Consider the following 18,484-nt stretch of genomic DNA (forward strand, 5'->3'; position numbering starts at 1 on the left):
CCTTACAGTTCGTGGAAGTTTTAATCCGTACTTGGCAGGATTATAAAGCAGAGTGGCACATTGCAGAGAGCTGCATCTCAGGGCGACAGCACACAGCTAAACTGCCAGCGTACACCAGGGCGGAATGGGGGAGGAATGCCCCCAAGCAGCTTCTTCCTCTCCCTTACATATGCAAACTATCCACCCCAGGGCGGGTGCAGCTCTCACACTCACAATCATTCAACTCTAATAGCCTGCCCCAAGTCCACATGAGGCATTGGGGGGACACACAGACATAAACCATAACAGAAGGGAAGGTCGACAAACACCCTCAGTAACGCAGCCGAGATCTTCCCAGCCAGGGTTGTGACCACTCAGCCAGATCGCTTGTGCTTATGCAGTTATGCAGTTATGCATATTTTCACCCTTTCGGCACTTGCAGATGATGATCTCACAATTTTCTCCATCAGAATCATTTCCTGAAATCACTCTCCCCTGGCCCTCTCTTCCAATCACCACCAGGTTTTTTCATATGCCATGATCTTGCAAATCTTGAAATCCTCTGGTAGCAGAGTTCAAGTGACTTCTGGGGCAACTGAATGAAATTCAAACCCCTTTTATTTATTAACAGGGCTGAAATGCAACATTAGGGATTTGTCATTTCTGTTTAATCTTGCCCGGATTCTGAAAGCTTCAGCTGTGGGAGTGGCTGATCTCTATTGGACTCAGCCTTTTTCTAGAGCAAGAGTTCTCACAAAGCAGCTTCTATACCCACACCAAGCCAGTCTTGCTGTGCTGAATGAAGGGGCAGCCAGGACGTTGCTGAGGTTAGTGTTGCCTTTTAAATCTCCATAAATGTTCTCATGTCTGCTTCCCTCTGTGGTACTTGGTGTGAGTGTTTCATGCTCTTCCGCCTTGTGTGCTCAGGGTACAAATCAAGCCTTGTTCCTTAGTTCTTTAACAAAGAAAATAATCAGTAATTTAGAAAATGAGGGCAAAGTGGTTGATGACATGAGAAAAGTAAGAGTGATGTCAATCTCAGCAATCCAAGAATACAACCATAGGCGTGCCTGGAGGTGCATAGGAGTGCACACTAAAGTTGTACTGGACAATGAAGAGATGGCATTCGTGTGATTTCTACAGGGGCCCATCCACAAAAATACTGGGTTTTGGTGGGGGGAAGGTCACATGTTTGGAAAATCACTTTAGCAACGAACATTGATCTGGATGGGTATATGCTTCTTGTGCCTTTAAAGCCAAATGTCCAGCTTGGAAACCAATCCTCTGTGCCTGCCAATCTCAATCCAAATTTACATTCTATACGGATGTTAATGTTCATGTGAGCTCTTTTGTCACTTGCCAAGTAGCAGGACATTTTTCTACCCCCTTCTCCTTCCTTCCTTCCTTTTCTCTTCCTCTTCTCTATCTACTGTTGTTCTTGTTTTTGCTTCTCTTTCTCCTTCTCTTTATCTTTCTCCCTCTTCTTCCCTTCCCTCTTCTTTCAGTGGTACTGAGACCGTAGGGTGGGCAGTGTTTAAAATCTCAAAATGCAAGTGCATATAAATGCACAGGACTTTAGGATAGTAACTGGTGGAACTGGACTTAACTCTTAGGGAAATTTAAGAACAACAATGCCATTCTTTTCAATTATCATGTTCTCAGTTTAACAGAACATATGCTAATTCCTTTGATTTGCCAAGTTGAATATTCTCTTGGGCTAATTTGCCATCACATTTAACCAGTTTTTTATACAATTTGTTCCTTTTATGTAGGTGACTTTCATTGCCTTTATAATTCTGTAAACAGAATTATGAGGATTATCAAAATTATCATCATGATTTGTTAATTTATTACCATAGTCCTACCTTATCATTTAATTTCTCTATGATTACTACATTTAAATGCTGAGTCCTATAAAGGAAATGGAAAAATAATCTGTGACTCTTGAGCTATGATGCTGTCAGATACACAGACTGTGAAATGAATGCTGCAAAATATACCACAGTAACAAATTAGGACAACTTCTCTGCTTCCTGGAGCTAACAATCAAGTGAGTGTCTTCAGGGAAGGACAAAATTTAAAAACAAGAAAAACAAACAACAACAGTAGTGACAACAACACTGAAAACAACTGTAGTTTTTGTAGGCTGTGCAAATTCAGTAACAAGAACTAACAGGAAGAAACACATATGACCATCACAAGAACTGGGTTTGAATCTAAACTTGGTCACGAATGGTCTAGTTGGCAATCACAACACTCCAACCATTCCTCCAACATTTGGAGGAAGAACTAGATGATCCCTCAGGTCCTCTGTACATCTTGGGCAGTCCTGACAGAATAACTAGATACATCAGTGGAATATAGAATAAATACATGTTATCAAAGTAACCAAGTAGGACATAACATAATAAGAGTCAATAATGCCCTAGAATCACTGTCAATATACAAAGAATATATTTATATAGGAAAGCCTCAGAATATAAGAAGCCCTGTGAAAAAAAAAAAGTAATAACTGTGAGTGAAAATACTGAAATGTGAGAGAATGTGGAGAATGTGCACTCCATGATATGCTGCAAAGAGCTTCTTTAGATATCCTTGGGGAGCAACCCTAATGTAAGCGTAAAAAAGGACACATGTGAAAGATACACAAACACCTGCAGCTGGGTGATGATAGAGGCCCGATGGGGTAAGGACAAGTCCTTGATTCTCAACCGGGCCACCTTCTCCCATTGCCCAGACTTGCATAGACAATGACATTATTTGTGTTGAGTTCTCACAAACTGATCAAGTGCAGCAATGATAGAACACTTTCTGCTCTGTCGGTGTTTGTGAGCCTTTGCTTGGTCTCTTTAGGGCAGGGACAAAGTCAGGCTGGTATCTGGCTCCCTACCAACCCTAGCCATTGCTTGACACAGGGAAACTGCTCAGTAATTGTTGGTTGGGAAGTAATTTGGTAATTGAAGTCTTGCAAACAGAACTGAGATGTGTTATATACATGTACTACCTGCCCTTGATGAATATAACCATTATGTATGGCAAGCACGTACTACTAATAAAAAATCAGCAAATAAGGAAATAAAAAGGAAGTCATTAGGTAATTGAATTCTTGCATTTACTGAACCCTGTGCTTTGGTATGCAGCCCTGAGCCAATATGCCCCACCTCCCTGCAGATCCTGCCAGGCCACCCTGCTATGTGAGCCGCTCTTCCTGGCTCCCTGCTATGTGCTCTTCCCCCAGGCAGCTTGTAACAGAACTGTGGTGCTCAGCCACTGGGGATGCTACGTCCTGAGAATATTTGGCAAAGAGTTCCTTTTGATTGTCATGAGTGGGGGTGGAGAAGAATACACCAGGCTGCTGGATATAGCTTTGTGAACACACCCCAGGGCACAGGACAACCCTGATAACAAAGAATTGCCCAGCCCAAAATATTCATAATGCACAAAGCCTCAGAATAAAGCAACACCGAGCTGTCAGACTTCTTTGGCCCATCCCAGTCATGTGTATTTCTTACCTTTTACAACAACCCAGAGCACATGCAGACACACAGGCGTAGTCACATCAATGGAACTAAAATTAAAGATTCACTAAGAAGTATTTGCCTTTACCACAGATGGCTCTGAAAATTCCTATGACCTTGGAACTTAAAGATGCTACTCAGAATCTAAGTTGTTCATTTTACAACCCACTCGTAAGACACAACACAGGGTTTGGAAAATGCTGTTACAGAGAAGCTCCAGGACTTTAGGGACAAAGAGGTGTGTACTTGAATGTCAGATTCCCATATCGTGGAACCAGTGTAGTATCAATATCCTCAGGTAACTTTAGAACAGCAAAGCTTCTACATCAAACAATTTTTATGACTAAACGAGGATGAAAAATGAGAAGCTGCCTGTTACATAGCAGGCTAGTTGCAGTCCTTATATCTCAGGTTACTTTCCTTACAAGTTAATGTAGCAATTACATGGAGTTTTCTAGAGTGTAAAGTAAACTTCAAATCAGCAGTGGAAAAATAGAATTCCAGTAGAAAAAGAAAAAATTCTGCACTGGGGAGACTACAGGCTGTGGCTATGGTCAGGGAGGACCAAGCCCCACTGTATACTTAAGAACAAATGCAGCCTTGGAGCCAAAGAGCTGGAGAAGGACTTTGCCCCTACCATTGACTCCGTCTCAGACAGTCCTCTGTTTTCAAGGTTCCTTCCAGGCAACCAGGTCCTGTCACAGGAAGGTGCCTGTGCTGTGTGTTTACATCCTCAAAGTGAAGGAAAAGAGTACTGTGAGAGAGGTGTGGTGCCATTTCAGGACAGTAGACCAGGCGAGTGAGAATTTGGTCCAAGGAAGTTTCTGAGACTTCTCTAACCCTTCCAGGAAGAGGCAGACACTCCTTTGTATTGTTGGATCACTAACTATAATCCTAAAGTACTTTTTGTTCTATGAATTAATTCATTCACTCACTCACTTTCAGTGAAACCAAGAGACTACTAATATGGCGGGGAAGCCAGTTCTTCACGACTTCAATGGACGGAGCAGGATGGAGTCCATCCGGTGGCTCTTGGCTGCAGCTGGAGTAGAGGTAGATTTCCTCCCTCAAGAACCTGTGAAAAACTTTGTCATAAATAAAAACACCCTTATTTATTAGAAAAATAAACCAACTTAGCCAAAAAATATAATTCTCTTTCTAGTAAAAAGTGCATAAACAAATATATTTTAAAGATTCAGAAGAAATCTCTAATAGTTCCAATGTGTAGAATTCATTTGGAATTAAATGAATTACATAATTTAGGACGTTTATACAACAATTAGAAACTTGAATATTGGTTAAATATTAGGTGATATTAAAGAATTATAGTTCATTTTTAGCATGCTTTTAGGTGTTATATTTTTGTTACTTTAAAAACAGCCACTGCCAGGCATGGTGGGGCATGCCTGTAATCCTAGCACTCAGGAAGCTGAGGCAAGAGGAATGCTGCTTGTCTGAGGCCAACCTGGGCTACAAAGTGAGTTCCAGGCCAGCCTGGACTACATAGTGAGACCCTGTTTCAAAAAGACAAAAATAAAATAAAATACAATAAAAAACAGTTATGTTTGGGGGTAGGGATATGATTCAGTGGTAGTGATTTGCATTACATGCACAAAGCTCTGGGTTCAATTCCCAGCACCAAAAACAAAACAAAACAGAAGAGGACATGTTTTAGAGACAGACACACCCAAAGTATTTCTAATGAGGTCATACGAAACCTAGGTCTGGCTGAACAGTAGGACCAGAATAGGAGAGATGAGAGCAGTAGAGACAAATCTAGATTAACTTCATCTGGTAATTACTGGACTTTCTTGGTCACTGCTAGAGGGAAGAATTGTGTGCTATGTGTATTTTTAAAAACAAGTCTGAAAGGATGGAAGGAGTGGACAGTAACAAACTTCCTGTTAGAGAGAGAATACATTTTTATTCAACAAGTATTTTGTGGAGAATCTATTAGATGCCAGGTTCTGCTAGGTCCTCAGGATTCAAGGTGAACAAGAGAGACCAGGTACTGCCCTTTGGCAGGCTGGGTGCCCTCTTAGGGTGGAGACAAGTAAACAGGAGATTTCAGTAGGGTAATGGAAGGGAGCATTGTCCATGAAAGGACATTCCTGTAGCTTTTGAAAGGAAGGAAATGCTGAGAGGACTTATGGTCTCTTCCCTCTGAGGCATTACTGGTAGAAACTCTTCTCAGGAGAGATAAGAAGTTGGGTTCCTGGCAACTAAGTGAGGGGTTTCTTGGAGAGGAGCTTATGGACACTGCATGGATGCTGTCCCTCAAGTGACAGCAGCAAAGAAAGGTCAAACGCTGTCTTAGTTACTTCCCTATCACTGGGACCAATAACCGACACCCATAAACTAAAGGAAGAAAGGTCTATTGTGGCTCACAGTTCACAGAGGTTTTTGTCCATAGATTGCAGACTCCAAGGCAGGGTGAAATGACAGAGGGGCATCACAGAGGAAGACTAGCTCGCAGCATGGTGGTGAGAGGGCAGGGGGAATCTACCCTCCAAGCCAAAACCCCAATGACCCACCTCCTCCAACCAGGCTTCACCTCCCAGCATCACACTGAGCTATACACTCATCAGTGGGCAAACACTCTGTGAGTGTCACACGTTCATGACCCAATCACCTTCCAGAAGCCCACCTATGAGCATTTGAGACTTTTGGGGACATCTATGTACAATCCTTATCTGTGAGGTCATGGCCCATGAAGGGAACTTCTAATGCACTCAATGAGCTCATAGCAATGTGTTTACTTAAGCCTGGGGAGCAGTCTTTCTCAGTTCTTCATAAATCTATGGCTCCTTGGCCTGATCCTTTCTTAATTTCATGAAGATAAATGTGGACAAATGATGTGGTAGTGCCAGGCCAGTCTTTGTTCTTTCTGTAAATGAATGATCTGGTTTCACCAAGGTCCATCCCCAGATGGAGGTTCTGAGATACATTCCAAGCCTCCAGAGAGGATGAGCTCAGCACAAGAGGTGAAGTAGGCTCAATGTCCTCAGCAAGGAGGGCTTCTACTTCTCCATCCAACCATAACTGAGGAGTGCCTGAAGACTCTTGCTCAGACCTTCTGAGTTCTCAGTGTCCAAAGACATAATTACAGGCTCATCCATGGCCATCAGCCTCATCATCCCCACTCCATGTTGGGCACTCTCCTGTGGCGAACAACCACATCCCTAATGGTTCTGTGGATGCTGTGCAAATTGGTGGCATATACTTTTCATCACCTCTACAGCCTACCCTGTCAGATTATGGAAATCAACCACAAACACTATCCTAAAAAGCAAACTAGAAAGACATTTACCTACTTGTCCATAATTACAAACTCTTCTTAAACTATGAAAAGGAGAGCAGTGATGTAAGTTATCAGGTTAAAAATATCCCTTAGTTATTGTGGGCTGGTCAGGTCCACAGTCCCCCAAACAAGTGGATGGTGAAGGCTAAATAAAAAGAGACAAATGGAGTGATTTCAGGGCTCCAGGAGGATCAAAGCCCTCTCATAGAATTCTAGATTCTCTCAGGGCTAAGACCAAGATCTTGTCTGGGTGGTCTGTATTTATTTGGTTATCAGAAGAAAAGAGGGAAGTATGCAAGAAGGGCAAAATCACTCAAGGACTTCTCCAAGAAAGGCATTAATTTAATCCAACCAGGAGTGAGATGTCTGAAGCTATAGTGTTTATCTAGTTGAGATCTGATACAGGTGTCCTTGGCTATGATCTTGTCTTATCCTCTGAGGTTTTCTGACTTCATCACCACCACAGGTTTTGGTACGGATTACTGATTCACAGAGGTCCACTTACTATGAGTCTGCCATTTCCAGACAAGGAGCCTAGGCCTTGGACAGATTCACAAGTGAACATGAAAAGCCAGTTGATTAAGTCCTGTTCAGGTATTCCTTGTAGTGGTCTCCATCACTACACTGTTGTAGTGGTGACAAAATATTAGATTGACATTGGCCTACAATATACACCATGGTAGGAACACAATGGTTCTATTTGATCCCACTAGACATGACAGGTTCTGCTGAGATACTAAAACCTTATAACTAAAGGAATTCCTAGTCTCTGCCCTCCAGGGCCAGCTCTCCCAAATTGTGACCTAACTATGAGCTTAGTGCCAGACTCAGAAACTTTAATTTCTCTATATTCATTACAGGGACCTTTCCAATTTAAAAAACTCTAACACTATGGAATTAACTAAGAAGCACTTTTTTTTACATTTTCTTCTAGTTTGAAGAGAAGTTTATAACATGTCCAGAAGATTTGGAAAGGTTAAAAAATGGTAAGATCAAGTGTCTGAGTGTCTCTGGTAAGAGTTTTGAAAAATGAAGTTTGAATATTGTATTAGCCTTTCTTGTTGTTGAGGCACAATACCTGATACTCACAACTTAAACCAAGAGAGATTTAATTTGACTCCTGTTTTCAGGGTTCAGCTCATGGTTAACTGACTCCAAGGCTTAAACGTCATGGTAAAGGGCACAGTGGAGCAAAGGTGATTAGTTCATGACAACAGGGGACAGAATAAAGAAGAAACAGTGCCAGAGAGGGATGGGGGCAATAGGCCATGTACAGTACCCAAAACCACAATGCCATGGCCAACCAGACACACCCAGGAGCATGCTCTACTGCTAGGCATTTCTTAATCCAATGAAGTTAACCTATCCTCATTAATGGTCACAATCCACCTTTGTCAACTTCACAGCCAAACAATTCTACATGCTTAATCTTCAAATAAAGAAAATACCAAGGTCATAATTCAAACTAATGTGCTGAAATCCCTGCAGAGTGTTCAGTCTCCCACCTGGCAACGTGGTGCGTGGAAGAAAAAAGACAAAGAGAGAAAGCTGCAATTGAAGGGGCTCTGGGACAACCGATTGTTCTCCTGAAGCAAAAGGCCAAGCACCAGAGTGCCCATGGCTTTTACTGGCACTGATCAGGGAGACAGGTTGGGGTAGTGGCAGAATGCATGAGAAGAAATACTTTGCAGGCATGACATGTAAAGGAGAAAAAAGTACTCTTCCCCAGGCACAGAGGCTCCCTAATTAGTAGTACGACAGATAATTTGACGTTTGAAAGGTTGGCACCTTACTACCAGGAAGGTATAATACTTTCCGAGACCCATGGTCTTAGCTGAGATGTTTTCTCATGTTTTAGCCCTGGAATCTCACAGGCTCCTGCTCAAGCCTCCAATCTAGCTGTCAGCTGGAAAGCAATTCTTGCCTATGTGCCACCACTTTGCCATCCTGAAACACACTGATGCCTCAGCCAGACTCATCACGTTCTTTTGGCCAATTAGGTGACATCTGCTATTATACCAACTCTGTATATCTCAGTAAACAGGGTTGAAGGAAAGGTCAGGTAAGTATGGAGGCAAGGGGCTTCATTTCTAGGGGAATGTGGTTTGGCAGTTCCAATACTAATGTAATATAACCATTCCACATACAACTGGAAACACAACAATTCCTTCCCCAAAGTCTCAACAGTTCCTGCAGTCCAACTCCAAGTCTCTTCTGAGACTCAAGGCAAATTCTTAGTTATGAACCTTGTAAAAATACAAACACTAGTTAGCCAATCCCAAGGTTGCAATGACACAGAATAATCATTCCCATTTGAGAAAGGAGAAATAGGGGACATAGAAAATAGAAGGACCACATTGAAACAGAGATTCAGCAAGGTGAACATAAGGTCCAGTGGCTCCATTCTGGCATCTGAAAAGCTCAATGGTAAAATGCAAGTTTTGAAGGACTTGGGGAGACCCACTCCTATGATTTTCTCAGTTGGAGCCTACCTGGCTTCTCTCTTGGGCCAGCTGAACTCATGGCCCACGGTTTTTCGCAGCTGATGTTTCATGATCCTGGCATCTCTTACTTCCTGGGATGTCCACAGTACCTTTCATACTAGCAGATATCATGCAACACTCATGTATTGTAGCGGTGGTAGTGGGGATGAGGGAGAAGCAGCAAGTGGTAAAATACAAGATGTATCACATTGAGGAGCTCTTCCAACTCACTCAGGAATAAAAAGGGCTGAACTTCTCTCAGTATTTGTCACTAAACAACCCCCACAACCCTGTAAATGCTCTCTCCTTCTTTCTGTCCCTTGTGTGAGCTATAGTCAGTTTGCAGTCCAACAATCTTCACCTATTGATGCATGCACAAAGACATGCAGTAGGTAACAGGAGGAGACATGTAAGGGGCGGTTATCATGAGGGTTTTCCTTTATGGCTTGTTGGGGGTGGCTATCCCACCCACACTCAGGTTGGTATCACTGTATAGAAACCTTTCTTTAAAACTTTGACAAGTCTCATGACATCATGAGTGTTACTTTTGGAGCTCCTCCAGACACTCCGATAGTATTTGTCTTAGTTAATTTCCTCATTACTGAGACAAAATACCTAACACCCAAAGTTAAGAAGGAAAAGTTTATTGGGCTCAGAGTCTGTAGAGGTTTTACTCTGTAGTCAGCCGACTCCAAGGCAAGGTGACATGGCAGAGGAGCATCACGAGGAGGAACAAGAAATGGCAAAGCAAAGCAGGCAGAAAGTAGCAGCAGTGAAGTAGCAAGCTTAAGCAACCCTCTTTCTGTGCCTTATATTATATCCAGGCCACACACTGTTATGGTGTTTAGCACTCACACCTACCATGGGTCTTCCCATTATCCACACTTGGAACTACAGTGGACGAATTTAGTAACCATGTGTCCTTAATCTCAGTAACACACACTATAGATCCAGCCACTTCTGAAAAAGCCCCACCTATGACCTCATGAGGATTTGGAGGGACACCTAGATAAAACCATAGCAGTATGCATGGTGATTGATGATGAATAAAACACACAGAAAAACATAAGAGATATTGTGTATGTAAATGCCAAATAAAAGATGAATAGGTTAAAAAGCAAAAAAAAGGTTAATAAGAAAATAAAGGACTATATGAATAAACTGCTATTTTACCTGAAGATGGCCAAGTAATATTTCCCCCTTATTTTAATTTATTGGCACAAATATAGTCTCACACTCAAATGCTGGGAGTCAAAAACATTCCACCATCTTTTTACTTTCCTTTTACCAACAGATGGGCTCTTGATGTTCCAGCAAATACCCCTGGTGGAGATGGATGGGATGAAGCTGGTGCAGTCCAGAGCCATTCTCAACTACATCGCCACCAAATACAACCTCTACGGCAAAGACATGAAGGAGAGACTCCTGTATGGTATATTTCCTGTTCTTACATAGGAAAATGACACAGGGAGGATTTAGGTCACACCCTCAGTGAGCAGGATCATGGCAGGAAGACCATAAGCAGCACAGCAGGGTGGACCTAAGAACCAGGCATGGTGGTATGCACCTGTAATCCCAGCACTTTGGAGGCAGAGGCAGGAGGATCACTTTGATTTTCAGGTCAAACTAGGTTACATAGCGAGTTCAAGAACAGTCTGAGTTATACAGTGAGATCTTGCCTCAGAAAACACAAACAAGCCACAAGATAGGCCCAGACATACACAGTGAGGCAACAATAGTAAAGTTCTAGGAGGTGAGGAAAGAGTATAGTTGGGTGCACTCAGATGACTACGATTAGATCAGAGGATGACATCTCAGCACAGTACAGTATTAGACCTTTCAAACGCCAGTGAAACATGAAATCATGAGGATGATGAAATCGTGACACCAGGTGCCCAGTACTCTATAATTTGGACTATGGTCAAAAGCTTGGGACAAGTGACACAGAGTTTGAGGACAAGAAAGAGAAGTTTTGGTGTGGGAGAATCCAAAGGACCTAAATTTCAAGTTTCAGAAACTATTAAAATGATGACTTGGACCTACTGTACTTGCTTATTCTATGGACAGGTCAGCTTGATGAATATTAGTGGTGCTCATGATACCGGAGCTACTTAAAGCATTTCATGCTGTGTTAAAACAGCCAGAGTGACTCTTTAAAACCAAGGCCAGGGGTCTGGGGGTATGCTTCCTGTTGGCATGGAGCTGATTGATTGAAAAAGGAGTCCTGTATGAAATTGTGGACAGTTCCTCAGAAAGTTCAAAACAGAGTTATCCAGCAATTCCTCTGCTGGGTATACACCCATGGAAAAAGGAAATATATGTTAGTTATTTAGAAATATACTTAGTAGCATTATTCAAAATTTTCAAAGGTAGAAACAACCAAAAGATCCAAGAGTGGATGAATAGAAGGAAAAAAATATACTAGAGGCATACAATGGTCAGGAAAAGAGATGAAGTGGTGATGTACTATGTAACAGGGATAAATGTTGAATATATAATATTGTATTTAGAAAGGAAAGAAGAAACAAAAGGCCACATATTCCATGATTTTCCATGAAATGTTCATAACATTAAAATTCATAGAGACTCAGAAAATATTAGTGGGTGCCCAGCCTGGAATTACAGGGAGTTGGGGAGTGATTGCCAAAGTAGACAAAATTTTTTGAGAGTTGGTTAATAAAAATGTTCTGAATCATGAATGCTAATGTTTACATTTTTTGAGAGTTGGTTAATAAAAATGTTCTGAATCGTGAATGCTAATGTTTACATAAGTCTATGAAACATAAGTCTAAAAAACATAAGTATTATATTTTCAAGGACTGAAAGCTAGGTGTGTGAATATGTGACAATAACGCTGTCAAATAAATTTCAAAATACTTGTAGAAAGTCCAGCTTGAAATGACAGAAAGGTCTCTTATGGAATGAGCCAGTTGTAACTGAACTTAAAAACACACCCATAAAGGGGCTATTTTAAGCAGAACTGTTAAAGCTGGAAATAAGGCCAGTGTTGGAAAACATATTTAAAAGATTGTGGAAATATGTTTTAGGGGAAATAATTGGCAGAACTTCCAACACGAACATGACAAGGAGCCTCTGTGTAACAGGATTGAAAGGAACAGAGATGAAAAAGAAAGCAGAGGTCATCTGCTTATTTTCTAGGCACAAGTGAAAAAGAAAACACTGCGCACGGATAATCACACAGAGCCTGCAGATACAGTTTGCAGTTCTGCTCGTTCCATGTAGTGATCCCACAAAGGTTGCTCCTCACTGTGAATCCGGATTTTCGTAAGAAGTAAATATTAAAACATAAGTAAAACTTACAGTGTAATGATTACCATATGAAAAGTACCCACGGGAGGTGAATTACTTTGTAACCACCTAAGGCTCTTATTTATTTAGATTTTAAACCATGAAGTCTAAGAAAGGAAATATTTGACTGCATGTGTTTGGCTTTCAGGATTGATATGTATACAGAAGGCATCCTAGACTTGTATGAAATAGTCTCACGTCTGCCACGAACTCCTCCAGATCAAATAGATAGCAAGACGGCTCTGATTAGAGACAGAACAAAGAATCGTTACTTCCCTGTCTTTGAAAAAGTAAGTGAGTCTGATCAGAGTTTGGGGCACTGAGTTCAGGTCTGAAGAAAGGCAGGCGCTCCCAGAGCCTTGACTTTCCAGTGAGTCCTCATAACACCAGCACCAAAACAGTGCGGCTCGGGGAGGCATCTAGGCATGAATACGCAGGGAGCCTTATATAGTTATACCAAAGGCATAATTTTGGAGCCAAAGTTCAACTTCTTGTTGCTCAATCCCAAATTTACTACCGGACGGGTGTCATGTTCACAAGGAGAACTTGATGTGTGGAGGACTCTGGGCCACACTTTCAGTTGTGTGGATCCTGCAGAAGGCACTGCACTTGTTCCCAGAGCAACCTGATGAGAACAGCCTGGCACAAAATGTTCTGACCCGGTGTAGACAGACATGGGAGGAGATGCCAGTCAGAGAATATTGTGGTGCTTTGGAATGAATGTGGAGGCTCTAAACAAAGATCGTGGTAAAGAGATCGAGAGAAGACGCTGTAAAAAGATGATAAGAAAAACTCCTACAGGATTTGAGGGTGTGGCTCTCAATCTTGAGAGGAAAGCCATCCAAACTAACCCATCATTTAGTTATGATTTCTTAACCTTAGTTAAGATTTTTTTGTGAAGGTAAAGCAAGAATATTTCAAGAAAAAACCACTTGAACTTAAGCTAATTCAAAATAAAGAACCAAAAAAAAGTTTATACGGGACATAGAATCATACAAATGAATGAGAGAACTAAGCTACAAAATTCATTTCATGAAGCATTAAGCTTTATCTTCAATGAAAGTCCATTCATTGTTTTTTTGCCCAACCAAAAAAAAAAAAAATGAGGATTTTGAAAACAATCAAACACACTGCTGTGGAACTTGTGGATTAGGACACATCACATGATGAAAAGTTCTCTGGCAGCTTAAATCATGTAGACTATTATATCTAAGTGTTCCATGCAAAAACTGAGTTATGTATATTACAATAAGGCTTTTGAATTTGTATTCTGTTTTCATACCAAGGGTCTTTACTGACACTTTTAAGAGTTTTTCTCATTAGAAGTTGATGTCATGTATATTTTTGCTTTTTATTTGATCTAATTTCCATACTGCTGAGATACTTAAAGAAATAATCACATGCCTTGCTACAAGTTTACTATATAAATTTCATACATCCACAAAAGCAGAAATACATGTTGAATGACAGCATAGTCCTCATTCAGATATGCTGCCTCTGTCATGTGTCCATGTCTCCACCTCTCCATCAGTTAAACAAACAACTTCCCATGCACTGCAAGCTTACAGATATCAGCACTATTCACTGCTAGGGAACTTCCATGAAGATTATACTGCTCTAAGGAAGGACTCAGAACCCATCTTGCAAAGGACATAGTGAATTTAAGTTAACTCAGGTTTATCTCAGGTCACAAAGAGATTAACTGGGAAATGAGAGTAGAGATGAGAACCCTAGGTGCTAACCAGCACTAGCATGGTCTGCACACGTGTTAAGGGTGCTGCTGCAAGGGTGGAGCTGCTGCCCAAGGTAGACAGTACAAGAGAACAGAAGGGAGTTGAGCACTGCAAAGATTCAGGGCTGCTCTTCTCATATTGTAAGCAGGTGGAGATATGGTGCCGCAGGAGCCGAGCCCTTAGCACACGTGCAAAATGTGGAGAAGTGGGGGGCGGTAAGGGCATGAGAATGAAGGGGATGCCTGGAATGTAGCAGAGAAGCAGCACCCACTTCTCACGCTCGCTCATGAGTCAGGGCCCTGAGAAACTCCTGGAGCTCCACACCCTTCAGGGAGGCAGTAGCAGGGAAGAGTTGGGATGAAAGACCCAGGGAAAAGCTGAGGTCCCAGTCTGACCATGCCTGTGTTCACAGTCAGACTTCTCAAATTTTGCAAGTGTTAAAGAGCCACGGGCAAGACTACCTTGTTGGCAACAAGCTGAGCAGGGTGGACATTCTCCTGGTTGAACTTCTCTACCTTGTTGAAGAGGTTGACGTGAGTCTTTTGGCTGACTTCCCTCTACTGCAGGTAACTATTCCGCCGCCTTCACAGAGGCAGCACCACATCTCCCACAGTGATTCTCATATTTGGACCCGTGGTGTAGTTCCCAGCTCCAGCCTCCTCCAGGTCTTCAACTCCTTCCCCCATACCTCCAAAATGCCCATCTAGACCTTGGATTTGAGGGGAAAAAAATTATCCTTTCATGAAAGGAAAAAAGAGCTGCATGCTGCTCTAAGAATATTTACCTTTATAAGGAGTAGAACCAAGGATCCTGCATCTCTCTCACTGCCCCTTCATTCCCTTGTAGACCTTGCTCCTGATCTGTGTAGGGTTTCCTTTATCTCAGATGCCCTTTCTTTGCACGCTGAATCCATCTGAGCAGGCATTTATCCATCTGATCTCTTTCCCTCAACTCCAGTTCCCACTGTCAGACATTCTATTACTGTGTCCACAGCTCCCCACCCAGTAAACCCACCCACCAACCACCAGTATCCATCAACACCATGAGTTTGTAAGTTGATTCTGTCTGGGCCCTGATTAATATTTTCTATCATCATTTCCAACTGGATCTATCCACTTCTTCCTTTCTTTGCTTAGTACATCCCTCTGCTTTTATCTGACAGACACTGTTCTTTGTTTTATAAAAATAAAAAAAAAAGAATGACAAGGGTGTGTGTCTAAGAAGGTCCCCTGAAGGTCCCCTACTGTTTAGAATAAGCAAAGAATTAAAAAACTTAAACCCCCCCCCAGGAATAAAAGACCCAATCAAAGGAGGGGCAATTGAAATGAGCAGATCCTTCTCAGGAGAAGCATAAATAGCCACTAAGCACATGGAAAAAAAATTCAACATCTCTGGCCATTAAAGAACTGCAAATTGAAACAACATTGAGATTTTTGTCTCATTCTAGAAAGAATGGCTAACATCACAAAATCAAATAAGAACAAACACTGGCAAGGCTGCAAGGAAAAAGGAACCCTTGTACAATGCTGGGAATGTAAACTAGTACAACCATTGTGGAAATCAGTTTGTAAATCCTCAAAAACTAAAATGAGAAATTCTATTTGACCCAGCTCTCCTCTTGTAGATATCTTCCTGAAAGAGTTCAAGACATTCAGGGAATCCAAAATGGTGGCATGCTGGGTGTCAGCTGCTCAGCTTCTCCAGAACAAGGTGTTGAGAGTTTGGAAACTACGGCCTGGAGAGAAATCAAAGATAATCTAGGACACACAAGAACCATGAGGGAACTGACAGATGAAAAGAAGAAATTAGGATTCATTGCTATAGGAGAAATAGCTCGCTGCTGCAGACCTGAAAATGTGCTGTGCAGCTAGAGCAGCTGTGTGTCTGACCAAGTGGGTGGGGAGTCAGTGAAAGCAGTGCTGCTCCTCACTGGGAGAATGAGACCTGACTTGGACTGGGAGAGCCTTGTGCAGTTAAAGGCAACAATGAGAACATGAGACACTTTCCCAAGCAGCCTGCCCTACTGATTGGTCAGTGAAGTGAGTGCCATGCTCAACAGTTGTGTGGAGGAGGAGGAGCCGGTGGACAGGACTGCCACTTTGTATGAAAGGGCTCAGGCTTGAGCATCCAGCAGCAGAACAGCCCCAGCGTCACCTCAGTGCCAGAACCCAGGAGTGGAATGAGGGAATGGCCGGCCAGTCACAGTAGACAGCCAGCAGCTGGATAGCAGACTGAGGGAAACTCAGCTGAGAAGTAGGAGCTGGGACCCAGACTCCATTCCAGCTGCTGTCAAAAGCCAGTTGATGACCCTAATGAAGGACTTGCTCAGCAAATCTAGAGTAGACATGGATTTTAAAAGTGGAGGAGGATACAAAAATAATAGAAACCATGAATGCCAAACTTAGGAAAGAATTGGAATCCATGAAACAGATTCAAATAAATATCCAGAAAATATAAAATTCCATTGAAAGTTTGCAAAACCAAATGAAAGAAAGTGAAAATAAAATATCAGACCTAGCCAACAGGATTATGGTTAGTGATCAGGAAAAGAAAAATCTCTTAAATATAGCAAGGGGCCATGAAAAAATCCAGCAACTGCAAGATGATACAAAAAAGAACAATACAAGAATGACTGGAGTCAATGAAAATGCAGGAAAGAGTAACAATGACATAAAAAACCTGTTCACAGAAGTAATAGCAGAAAACTTCCCAAGCATGGAAAAAGAATTTGACAGACAAATTAATGAAGTATACAGAATTCCAGTTGGTCAGGACCAAAATAAATCTACACCAAGGCATACAATAGTCAGGATTCCAGAAATTCAGCACAAGAATAGAATATTAAAAATTAGACAGTGGCCCAGGGATATAACTCAGTGGCACTAGCACCTGCCTGGCAAGCCCAAGGTCCTAAGTTCAATTCCCAATACCAAAAAAAGCTGTTAGAGAAAAGAAATAAATCACCTATAAAGGTAAAGTTCAGCCAAATAATAGCAGACTTCTCAATATAAACAGTCAAAAATAGCTTGAAATATTTTAGTTCTGAAAGAAAACAACTTCCAACCCAGATTGAAGTATATTGCAAAATTATCTTCCCAAATTAATGGAGAAATAAAATACCTCCATGAAAAAGAACAAGTGAAAAAATTCATGACAACTAAACCAGCCCTACAAAGAGCTCTGAAAGCTATTCTAGAAAGAGAACACAAAGCCCACAATTCCAAGATTACCAATAGAAAGAAGCCACCAGGCAGAGTATCTTGGTTACTTTTTTCTCATTGCTGGGACAAAAATACCTGATGCCCAAAATTAAGGAAGGAAAGATTTATTTTGCTTACAGTTTGTGGAGGTTTTAGTCCATACGTGGCAGGTTACAAGGCAGAGTGGCACATGGCAGAGGGCTACAGCTCATGGCGGCAGAACACAGCAAAGCAACAAGCACAAAAGCCAGGAATGGCTGCAAGCAGCCTCTTGCTCTCCCTAACATATGCAAATTATCCACTCCAGGGCGGGGGTAGCTCTCACACCCATAATCAATCAAACTCTAAAAGCCTGCCCCATGACCACATAAGACTTTGGGGGGACACCTAGACACAAACTATAACACAGAGGAAGCAATTAAACAGAGGGAAAAGACAGGGAACCATCAACAGGAAAATATATGCCAAATACTAGTCAATACATATCAATTATAACCATCAATGTAAATGGTCTCAATTTACCAATCAAAAGACATGGACTGGCAGAGTTGACCAAGAAACAAGGTCCAAGAATATACTGCATTAAGAAACATACTTAAGGGGCTGGGGATTTAGCTCAGTGGCAAAAGCTCCTGCCTGGCAAACGCAAGGTCGTGAGTTCGGTTCCCGGTACAGGAGAAAAACCAAAAAAAAAAAAAAGAAACATACTTAACTCAAAAGGATACTTGCAGACTGAAAGACAAAGGACAGAAAACAATACTCTGTGTGACAGGAACCCAGAAAAAAGCAGGGGTACATATTCTATTCACAATGTGAACTTCAAACCAACACTGATCAAAACAAATAAACAAGGTCACTACATATTTGTTAAAAGAAAACAATGACAAGAAATGGATAACAATCATGAATATATATGTGTACCAAATACAAGATCACAACCTATATAAAACAAATTTTTAAA

General features: G+C 41.6%; 1 protein-coding gene across 1 annotated transcript in view; it reads left to right on the forward strand.

The window, feature by feature from the left end:
- Positions 1 to 4,451: 4,451 nt before the first annotated feature.
- LOC102026726 (glutathione S-transferase A) overlaps positions 4,452 to 18,484 on the forward strand; it is a 21,434-nt gene continuing 7,401 nt past the window's right edge. Inside the window, exons 1-5 of the mRNA XM_005377652.2 lie at positions 4,452 to 4,550; positions 7,733 to 7,784; positions 10,576 to 10,708; positions 12,739 to 12,884; positions 14,759 to 14,889. Of these exons, the coding sequence (XP_005377709.1) occupies positions 4,464 to 4,550; positions 7,733 to 7,784; positions 10,576 to 10,708; positions 12,739 to 12,884; positions 14,759 to 14,889 (549 nt within the window). The 5' untranslated portion in view covers positions 4,452 to 4,463. The remainder of the gene's footprint in view (positions 4,551 to 7,732; positions 7,785 to 10,575; positions 10,709 to 12,738; positions 12,885 to 14,758; positions 14,890 to 18,484) is intronic.

The sequence above is a fragment of the Chinchilla lanigera genome, unplaced genomic scaffold, assembly GCF_000276665.1.
Source record: "Chinchilla lanigera isolate Chin_1 unplaced genomic scaffold, ChiLan1.0 scaffold00010, whole genome shotgun sequence".
NCBI lineage: Eukaryota > Metazoa > Chordata > Mammalia > Rodentia > Chinchillidae > Chinchilla > Chinchilla lanigera.